Genomic DNA, 11037 nt, shown 5'->3' on the forward strand with positions numbered 1-11037 from the left:
TACAGAGATATCAGTCAGAATGAAGACATAATAGTTTCTATCCAGAAATGGTTAATTAATAGCTTGCCTAGGTTATTTAAGTTCAATTAAGTAAATTCGTGCCCCTGATCTATATAAAAAGTGGCTGTTTGATTTGTCATTTGCATGACTCTCAGTCTTTAAAGTGTACCAAGCTACTCTTTTTCACTGTAATTTGAAAAGTTCACTGTAATTGTCTGAAATGTTAGCAGCATCTTTGATCTGGGGAATAGTGATGATACTATGCTGTTGTTTTTGGTTTGTTCTGGGACTAAGAAGGAGGTAAGGTTTCTTTTTAAACATATCCCAACTCTAATTTCTGTAAAAAGATAGTATGTATATAGCTGAGACAAAACTAGTCTGAACATTGGCAGATGGATATGTAAAGGATAACAACGGTGATGTTGGTGTTTGTTCTTTGAAATCTTTATATTCTAATGGCATTTTTTGTGCACATAAATTTAAAAAAAAAACAAGCAGGCTATGCAGATCTATAGTCATGACTAACAGAAGATAGAGATACAAAGAAAGGAGGAATCCATTTGCAAATGAGGTTATCATCATTTGGAACATTAAGGATCTGATTTTTCAGAAGTGCTTAGTATGTGCAGCTTCTGTTGAAATCAACAGGATTTACAGGTGCTCAGTATTTTTGTGAAATCAGATCCTACATGTTTGTGCTTCTGATTACAGATGACTGTTTTATCCCTTATACCTTTTTCATTTTCTTTTCTGTATCAATGTAGTTTAATCTGGACTGCAGCCATATTGAATGACTTTTAATGCTAGTTATCATTCGTCTTGTTTACTGTATTGAGTAAATACTCTCAAGTCTTTATCCTATTGGCATGTGCTCTGTACAGAAACAAAGAAATTAATTAATATATTTACTATAAAAAGTGGCTCTTTGACTTGTCTTTTGCATCACTCTCTGGTTTTAAAGTGTACTGTACTGTTACCTACTCCTTTCCACTTGAAACTCCTGAAATTTCACTCAGATTGCCTGAAATGTTAGCAGCATCTTTGATCTGGGGAACAGTGATCTTCTGTAAGTTGTAATACTTTGGCTTCATCTTGGTTGTTGGGTTTAGTGTACAGGCGCTGGGCGGTGTTGTGACCTATGCTATACAGGTTAGATTAGGAGGTGATTGTAGCAGGATGATCTGTAGCCTTTAAGGGCCTGCAGAGTTAGGGAGCAGCAGGCTGTGGCTTAAAGAGAAGCCCAGCAGGCAGCTTTTGGGAACCAGCTGATCCAGCTCGGAATCAGATCCAGTCATTAGCTTCTGCTTAGCTAGATCAGCTAGTTCCCAACACAGGCTTGCTGGGCTTCTCCTTAAGCTATAGCCTGCTGCTCCCTAGCTCTGCAGGTGGTTAAAGGCGCAGACCACCCTACTACAACAGTCTGGAGGTCCCTTCTGACTTTAATCTCTTTGACATGTATTATTTAAAAGTTATTAGTGACTTACTGTGGGTGTCCATATCCAGGAATACAGTTATTTGGATCCCATTCAACAAAGCACCTGAACACATGCTTAATTTTAAGCATGTGCTTAAGTGCTTTGTAGAAATAGGGCCTGTAAGCAAAACTCCCATTGATTTCAATGGTGCAGAATCAGACCCAAGAGGAACATGCAAACAACAATACTATAATACTCTTTCTTTGGTGGGTTCAAAGGCCTCAGCATTCAGTGTGCTAGAGAATTGTGCAAGCCAAAGACCGAACAAATAAATAAAGTAATCCTATCTTCATGTCTCTGGAAGTCCAAATGATGCTTGTCCATCCATCTTCTATTCCTCCTTTCTTTCTGTCCATTAGAACTGTTAATAATAAGTTTTTTATACAGTCTTAATTGAGTGTGTATTTGAGGTAATGTTATCTATTTTAGAATTTGCAGAGCAATTAAGGGCCCAATCCTGAGCAACTAAGGGGTTGATTCTTGCAAAGTGCCATGCATCCTCAACTCCCAAGGGGCATTGAGGTAGTCAGCAACTCCCAGCATCAGGCTCTAGAGCAGAGGTGGGCAAACTACAGCCTGTGGGCCACATCTGGCCCGCGGGACCGTCCTGCCTGACCCCGAGCTCCCGGCCAGGGAGACTAGCCCCCAGCCCCTCCCCAGCTGTCCCCCTCCCCTGCAGCCTCAGCGCACCACGCCGCCAGCACTCTGGCCCGCTGCTCCTGCTGGGCAGCACGGCAGCGTGGCTGGCTCTGGCGTGATAAGGGGGCAGGGGTCCTGGGGGGCAGTCAGGGAGCAGGGGGCGGTCAGGGAAAGGGGGATAGGTGTGGGAGTCCTGGGGGGCCTGTTAGGGGGTGGGGAGGTATGGATAGGGGTCAGGGCAGTCAGGGGACAGGGAGAAGGGGCGGTTGGATAGGGGGTGGGGTCCCAGGGGGCGGGTAGGGGCGGTCAGGGGACAAAGAGGAGGGGGGTTGGATGGGTCGGGGGTTCTGAGGGGGGCAGTTAGAGGGCAGGGGCCAGGTTGTTTGGGGAGGCACAGCCTTCTCTACCAAGCCCTCCATATAGTTTTGCAACCCCAATGTGGCCCTCGGGCCAAAAAGTTTGCCCACCCCTGCTCTAGAGGGGCTGAACCTGCACTACTGAAGGAGCTTTGCCATTGACTTCAGCTGGAACAGGGTCAGGCCCTAGGTGCTTAGGGCTCTATCCTGTTCCCGATAAAGTCAATAAGAGCTGGGCCAATGACTTTAATGAGAGCAAGTGTGGATTATTACTAACAGAAACTACAAACCAGAAATTCTGGACCTCATTCTGCACAGCATTACTTACGTGAGGATCACTTATTTATTTGAATAATAGAGTGATATAGCGTCAGTTCAAACTACATTTTTTGTTGTTCTTGGATTCTAATAAGGCTTCTGTAGGCTGTTAAGGTCATTCTTTCTAAGATACTATAGACCTCATCATGGATTTGTTATGAAACGGAGGGCAATTTCCTATCAACACTGATAGAAATTGAATGTTCTAAATAGACCGGTATCACAATCTTATTTAGCTGGCTAAGCTGAAGGACAGGTCTTAATTTATAACCCTAATTTGTAACATTTGTTTGTAACTTGTAGGCGTCCAGGTGAGCCGCCAGTGGAAAATGGGCTACTTCCATATCTGGGCTGCGCTTTGCAATTTGGTGCCAACCCTCTTGAATTTCTCAAAGCAAGACAAAAGAAATATGGGCACATTTTCACTTGCAAAGTGGCTGGAAAATATGTTCATTTTCTCACTGACCCTTTTTCATACCATTCAGTGATACTCCAAGGAAGGCATTTGGACTGGAAAAAGTTTCACTTTGCTGCTTCTGCAAAGGTACCGCTTTAAAATTACAGTAGTATTTTAACATATTTTAATATTTAATATGAAAAATATCAACATGGTCAAGTCAGACTGTACCTAGTTAATCTATATGTGACTTTTCAGTATGTCTGCCTGTCTGAAAGATAGTTTGTCTCCTGGCTCAAATCTACCAACAATGTGTAATACTAAAGCAAAAGTACAGCACAAGATGGTTTGCACTATTGTGAATTTATATTGAATTGACTAATTTTAAAAACAAATTACTACTTGTGAAAGATGCCAGATTAGCGGCCCTGGAAACTGAAATCCTCTATATATCCACAGAGCAGGTCTGGCATAGACTCCCATCAGTACAAGTTTCTTCCCATTAGCCTAGCATTGTTCTTCAGTCAGTAGTTGGAAGGGTCACCTCTAGAAGTCTCATTCAGGCCATTCAAACCTTGGCCTTTCTGCCAACAGAATAACAGTTATGGTGTTGGCTGTGTAATGTAGAAGCCTGTGTCCTAGAATCTAAATTCTAGATTAATCCACACACTCATTTCACTGAGGACCTCAAACAACACTTAGATAGTAATGGTCACTACTGATTTATCCCTTTATTTGCCCTGCAGTGACACCCTGAGAAGCAAATATACATCTGTAAAATAGAATGTGTCTTTACAAATCAGTTTAATCTTACCTCAGACCACAAACACTAAAATGCCTTAATCATAACTCAGGCTACATCTACACTGCAGTTGGACATCCATGGCTGGCCCATGCCAGCTGACTTGGGCTCACGGGGCTCGGGCTAAATGCATCGCTGGCAGGTATAAGAGGCTTGGGGAGACTAAGCCTCCCCAAATGGGGCACGAAATGATGGATGCGGCACACCTCCCTTTGGAGTCAGGCTGGCCAGCCGCCTTTAGAGCACCCCTGCTGGAAGCTCCTGAAAAGTAGGGAGGGCCACTGGTGCCTGGACTGTGGCCCTTCCCGTGCTCTGCCCCAAGGCCCCATTCCTACTTGGCCTTTCCTCACATAGCCAGACCCACGCTGAACATCTTCCCCCTGAGGCCCCCCCCTTGCTCCGCCTCTTCCTGCCCCCACTCAGTCTCTTCTCCCAAAGCCCCTGCCTGCCACTTGCTTCTCTCTGCCCCTGTTGCTTGCCCCTAAGGCGGGAGGGGGGGGCAGAAAGGAGTAGGTGGAGAAGAGTGAGTGGTGGACAGGGTGACCTTGGGAGAAGGGGTGGAGAGGGACAAGCAGCGGGGGCTTCAGGGGAAGGGCCTTGGGAGGGGGGCAGAGAGGAGCAAGCAGTGAGTAGGCGGGGGTCCTCAGGAGAGGGAGTGGAGAGGAGCAAGTGTCGGGCAGGGGGTCCTCAGGGGAGGAAGTTGAGAAGAGCAAGTGGTGAGCAGGGGGTCCCTGCGGAGAGGGACAAGCAGCGGGTGGGGGGGTGTCTCAGGGGAAGGGGCCTCGGGAGAGGGGACAGAGAGGAGCAAGCGGCAGGCAGAGGACCTCAGGAGAGGGGCCCTTTGGGGAGGGGGGCAGAGAAAAGTGAGCAGGGGCGCTTTGGGAGAGGGGGCGGAGAGAAAGAGTGGCAGGTGCAGGGCCCTCAGGGGAAGAGACAGAGTGAAGATGCAAAGAGGCAGAGTGGGGGCGAAATCTTGGGTAGGGTGACCAGATAGCAAGTGTGAAAAATCAGATCAGAGGGTGGGGGTAATAGGCGCATATATAAGACAACACCCCAAATATTGGGAGTGTCCCTATACAATCGGGACATTTGGTCACACTAGCCTTTGGGGGAGGAGGCTGAGCAGGGGCAGAGCCTCAGGCCACAGTTCAGGCGCCGGTGCCCCCGCCCAGTTGTGAGCTGGAGTCGGTTTGCAGCGGTTTGCTGGAACCAGTTGTTAAATTTAGAAGCCCTTTTAGAACCGGTTGTCCCGCTTCTAAATTTAACAACCGTCCAAAAGTGGCGCCTTTTGCTCCGGGGCTGAAGCACCCACTGGGAAAATTTGGTGGGTGCAGAGCCACTTGCCTCTCAGCTCTCGCAGGCTTCCTGCGCGAAAAACGGAAACGGGGCGGAGAAGCCGAGCAGAGCGGCGCGTTCAGGGGAAGAGGCAGAGTGGAGGTGAGCTGGGGCCGGGCGCAGGGCGGGGAGCTGCTGGTGGGGGCTCTGTACCCACCAAATTTTCCCAGTGGGTGCCTAAGGCCCCACTTTTGGCCAATTATCACTTTACAGATTTGACAGTTCTTACTATATGTCCCAGTGTTAAATTATGAAGATGACATCTTGGCTATGATTTCCCTTGTAAATTATTATTTACCAAGGTTGTGGTGATCCTCATTTATCTTTCATACAATTTATTTGGTGGCAGGCTTTTGGACATGGCAGTATTGACCCACGTGATGGAAACACCACTGAAAATATGCATCAGACTTTCATTAGAACCCTGCAAGGTAATGCCCTGAATTCCCTCATTGAAGCTATGATGAAAAACCTACAATATGTCATGCTGCAATCAAGTACATCTAAACTGCATTCCAACACCTGGGTAACAGATGGGCTGTATGCATTTTGTTGCCGGGTGATGTTTGAATCTGGCTTTTTAACACTTTTTGGTACAGAGTTTAATTCAACCCAAGACCAGAATCTATCTCAGCAGGAAACCCAGAGAGCACTTATTCTAAATGCTCTTGAAAACTTCAAGGAATTTGATAAAATCTTCCCAGTCCTTGTCGCAGGCATGCCTATCCATGTGTTCAAGAGCGCCCACAATGCACGGGAGAAGCTGGCAGAGGCTCTGCTCCATGAGAACCTCAGAAAAAGGAGCAACATCTCTGAGCTCATCACTCTCCGTATGTTCTTAAATGACACTCTGTCTACTTTTGATGATAAGGAAAAAGCAAAAACCCACCTGGCTGTACTATGGGCTTCACAAGCTAACACAATACCCGCTACTTTCTGGAGCTTGTTCTATCTTATTAGGTAAGTAGCAGTGTTTGCAGTTTCTAAAGGAAAATAACTTCTTGACTTTGTTGCCACTCAGAAATTGTCTCAGCATTAAGGGCCAAATTCTGCTCTTGGATGAATGTCAAATCTAGGTCCCACTGACGTCAATGGCAAAACTCCTATAGACTTCTGCGGGCCCAGGATTTTGTCCTGCATAAGTAAGACTTCCACAGAAACTCCTCTCATGCTGCCCAGGGAAGGAGATGGTCCCACATAGGGTTTTTCTACATTAGAGAAATTTACTAAAAATATCTCGTCTAATGCTGTGAGCCCTGGTATAGAGAAGACTCCTGCAGCCACAGATGCTTTTAATGCTATGTTAATTAAACCTTCAGAGCAAATCCTAAACAACACAGTATTAAAAACACCAGTGCCTGTGGAAGTCTTGATTACGCTAGGGCTCTCAACAGTAGGTCCTGTGGGACATTTTTAGATCATTGCCCTAGAATCAACAAGGTTTTATTGCACACTTTTGTTTATCTGCCCACTTGTTGGATTCGCAAATATATATTGGCTGCTTTACAGGAAAAGAAAATGAGGCTTCTGCAGAGCTTATGTTGATGTAGCACTGTTGAAGTTAATGGAGCTACACCAATTTGCACCATCTGAGGATCTGACCCATAAGTCCTGATTCTTCACTCTGCTGCTCTCTTTTCACTCTGGTGTAACTCCCCTACATGTCTTAAAAAAAACCCCAAGCTAAATTTCTAAATCTGTACTTTTCAAGATGAGACTTTACACTGCCTGCCTACATTTCTGTGATAAATTGACATAACATTAAAAAACACCATACCTACCTGCATTAATGATGATGATTGAGATTTAGATAGCACATTTCATTCAAAAATCCGTAAGTGGTCTATTAACTTTACAAACATGATCCTGAAGTACTTGGGCACGCCCATTGATTTCCATGGAAGTTCTGTGCCCCCCAAGGACTTTGGGATTAGAACCTGTATATCTGTTTAAAATCATGTTCTCCATTACTAACATCTGCCATATCTGTATGGAAGACCAGAAAGTGAAGGATACATTATTTAATTTAAACTATGGGGAGACTTTTTTTTTTGGTAGGCAGAATGTAATTGTCCAACTGGATATAATTCAGGACAGCTGATAATGTGAATGTGATCTAGATTTTTAGCTGCAATGGGGCTATCTCCTAATCTAGGATTGATCACTATATTCCTTATTCTTGGCATTGCTTAACAGACATGTCATTATTTAACAGCATTATACACATTAATTTGGTCTTGCTCAAAATTGGATACTGAACAAAATCTTTGAAGACCTTTTCAGTGTTTTGAACAACCAGGATTTTGCCAATAAAATAAGTATACTTATATTTTTTTTCTAGGTTCTTACGTAGCTTTTTTGTTATACATCCATGGATTAACAAACTACACTGTAGACAGGAAAAAATGAATATCATATTTAACAGCAATCCTTTTGAACATTCCTTAAGTTACAAGTAAGAAATATTTTTGTTTCTGGCATATTGATTTTAGGAGCCCAGAAGCAATGAAAGCAGCTACTGAAGAGGTGCAAAAAACACTGGGAAATGCTGGTGAAAAGATCAACTTCGATGGCAAATATATCTCCTTGAATCGAAAACAACTGGATAATATGCCAGTATTAGGTATGGTCACCACATGTAACAGTACCAGGAACACCCACTTTCAGATATTTTTCTATCTATAGTCAATAAAACACTTCCTATGAAATGCTAAATGACTATCCAACAGCAGGATAATAACGCTACACTGTATCCTTAGTTAGCAAAGGCCACACTTCTCAGCAGTCCTCATGTCTGTGGTGTGGGGATTATCAGAATTTTGAAAGGAATCCCATTTTTCCCATGTAATTTCATGTATGAGTAATGCTTAAGTACTATGTCATGCAGCACCAATGATCTATAGGTAAGTCAAAGTAAGGTTGTATTTTGTTTTTGTTAAAGGACTAAGATCAAAAAGAAGGATCTTACCATATATGGAGTTAAAACTAATGCTTGAGAAATGTTAAACAATGAATTTCTAACAACATGGCTAAAAGCATTATTATGATGATGCATATTTTTTAAAATATGGGTAACATTTTCAAAAGCACCCAAGTGACTGAGGAGCTCACTCCCAAGTCACTTAGGCCCCTGTTAATGTCAATGGAAGTTAGGAGCATAAGTAATTGTGAGGATCTGGGCCTTACAGCTTTTGAAATTGTTGCCCTATAGTTACTGGTGGGGGGAGGTTCAATGTACTTTTTTTTTTTAAATCATTTTTTTTGTCAATATCATTCTCCTCCCTTGAGCTCTAAGGTTTAGGAAGATACTGCCACACTATTCTGATTTTTTTTTTTCTCCACATCTTTCTCCAGCATCTTTATTCCTTTCCCATCTTAGTGCAGGTTCATTTCCCAGTCTCAAATATTTTGTGCCTCCACTTTCTAATGTTTCCCTGGGAGGAAAGTGGAATGTCCTCCCAAGATGATCCGCACAGCGGGTTACCTCTGCACAGACCTCGCCGCTCCCTAGTAGGGCAAAGAGGTGTCTGTCACCTCTGCTGCAGCATCCTCCCATCCCCACAATCCTCCAGGGGAGTAGGAGCCCACAGCTGGAGAGTGGTTGGGCAGGGGAGAGCTGAAGGTAGGGCTAGGAGCTGTGTATTGAGGGACCTGCAATTTCAGGTGGTGGAAGAGGTTTTTTTTCCACAATGGTGAGGCAAATCCCTCTGAGGAACAATTTTAGGGGGAGGCCACAAAGGGATCTTGTCTGTTTTCTCCCTATCCAGCCCCCTTTTTTGTTTGTTTCCTTGGGAAGAGTGATCCAGGTCACAGTTTCGTTTTCATATCAAATTGACTTGAAATTGGAATGATAAACAAAAATAGATCTGCAAACTAGGGTCCTTGATTTCAAAAGGGAAAACTTTTAAAATAGTAAGAGAATTAGTTAGGCAAGTTGACTGGCCTGAAGAACTTGGAAGGCTTGGAATTACTTGAAGACAAAGTTGCAGGAACTATCTGGAGCCCGCATCTTAGCTCTATTCATTTTAGCAGTTTCCTTCTCTCCATAATATTGCATGTTTATAGAAGATTACAGGCAATTTAAACTGTGCAGCCTTCCCAAGGGAATACATAGATTCTTTTCATATTAATAATTTTCTTTTTCTCTCTCTACAGATAGTATTATCAAGGAAGCAATGAGGTTGTCCAGTGCATCCATGACTGTCAGAGTGGCTAAGGAGGATTTCACCTTGCACTTGGATAATGACTCCTACAACATCCGCAAAGATGACATTGTAGCTCTTTATCCTCAGCTGCTGCACTTTGATCCAGACATCTATGCTAATCCCTTGGTGAGTGATTACAGTGACATACAAACTTCCTGTTCCAGGAGATGTTAACTGCCTGTTAACAAGGCATCTGGCGTCAGTGCCCTGGTGGTTGGTGCTTCACTCTACCACGCATGTCCTGGATTTATGCCTGGGAACTCCCTGAACAGGTAGGGGTTGGGAGCGCAGTGGAGGCAGCAAAATCAGCCCTGGCCTCTTCCATCACTCCGCAGAGAATTCTTTGGCTGAGCAAAAAAGTAGCGTTGATAGGTTTAAAGGCAGCTCCCTTCAGCCTTCCTCAGCCAGGAAGTGGTGGTGTTTCAAGAGAGGACAAGAGAAGGGGAAGTCCTTAAGGACATACAGTGGTGATGCGGGAAGTGGCACAAAGTCTTCCAATTTGGACATATGTACAAAAAGCTAGATTGCAGCTGTTCTGTGTGTGGGTCAGTAAAAGGCAAGGAGAGGTCCAAAAAGCTTTCCAACAGTGATGCCCCTGCACAGGGGTGGGTATTCTGCTACCCCAAGTGGCAGAGCTGCTCAGGGTAAGGGGCCTTGCAGAGGCTAACCTCTCCCAAAAGGGTTTAGAGGACGGGAAGCATGGCCAGCCACAGAGAAGGAGCATACTGTGCATTGGCTGCTCTTCCCAGAAGGCATTGTGTCAGTGCAGTTGCACATCCTTCCCTCCCTGCATAATCTGGCTCTAATAGACATTAAACTTTCAACTTTCATTACAGACATTCAAGTATGATCGCTATCTCGATGAGAATAGAAAAGAAAAGACTATCTTCTATCGCAACGGTCACAAGTTAAGATATTACTACATGCCATTTGGATCAGGAATAGCAAAATGTCCTGGAAGATTATTTGCTGTCCATGAAATCAAACAGTTTTTGACTTTGGTACTTTCATACTTTGAAATTGAGCTTCTTGACCGCAATGTGCCGTGTCCTTCTTTAGACCAATCCCGAGCAGGGCTGGGTATTTTACAACCAACTAATGACATTCATTTCAAGTACAGATTAAAATGTCTGTGAATATATAAAACATTTTACCTATAGGAGAAAAAATAAGTATCAAGATTATCACTGATCTAAAAACTCCAAACAGATTACACCATAATGCTAATGCATTGCAATGTGAATAGCACACAGTGCTGGTAGGGATTACAGAAATGGTTGTTTTTCCTTCCACCTGGCTTTTCATATGCAAATTGAGATTTTTGTACTGGGGAATCCGGCATACATTTTCTTTTCTGCCAGCAAACACAACTTCTTCCTGTGAACAGAATAAGAATATTGCCCTCTGAGTTAAATAATTTCCCCATATTTGCTTGTAAACAAATTTTTGCCATGTTCACAGATGAAAGGTCTTATATTTTTTTTCATTATTGTAACATTTTTGTTGTATA

The 11037-nt window shown here is 43.8% G+C and overlaps 1 protein-coding gene across 1 annotated transcript; it reads left to right on the top strand.

Annotated features, from left to right (window-relative positions):
• The first annotated feature begins 220 nt into the window (after positions 1-220).
• Positions 221-10663, top strand: CYP7A1 (cytochrome P450 family 7 subfamily A member 1). Its single transcript, XM_073329402.1, has 6 exons — positions 221-300; positions 3092-3332; positions 5672-6282; positions 7815-7945; positions 9478-9653; positions 10364-10663. The coding sequence occupies exons 1-6, from the start codon at positions 221-223 to the stop codon at positions 10661-10663; spliced, it is 1539 nt and encodes a 512-aa protein (XP_073185503.1).
• The last annotated feature ends 374 nt before the right edge of the window (positions 10664-11037 follow it).

This window comes from Lepidochelys kempii, chromosome 2, assembly GCF_965140285.1.
Source record: "Lepidochelys kempii isolate rLepKem1 chromosome 2, rLepKem1.hap1, whole genome shotgun sequence".
NCBI classification, from domain to species: domain Eukaryota; kingdom Metazoa; phylum Chordata; order Testudines; family Cheloniidae; genus Lepidochelys; species Lepidochelys kempii.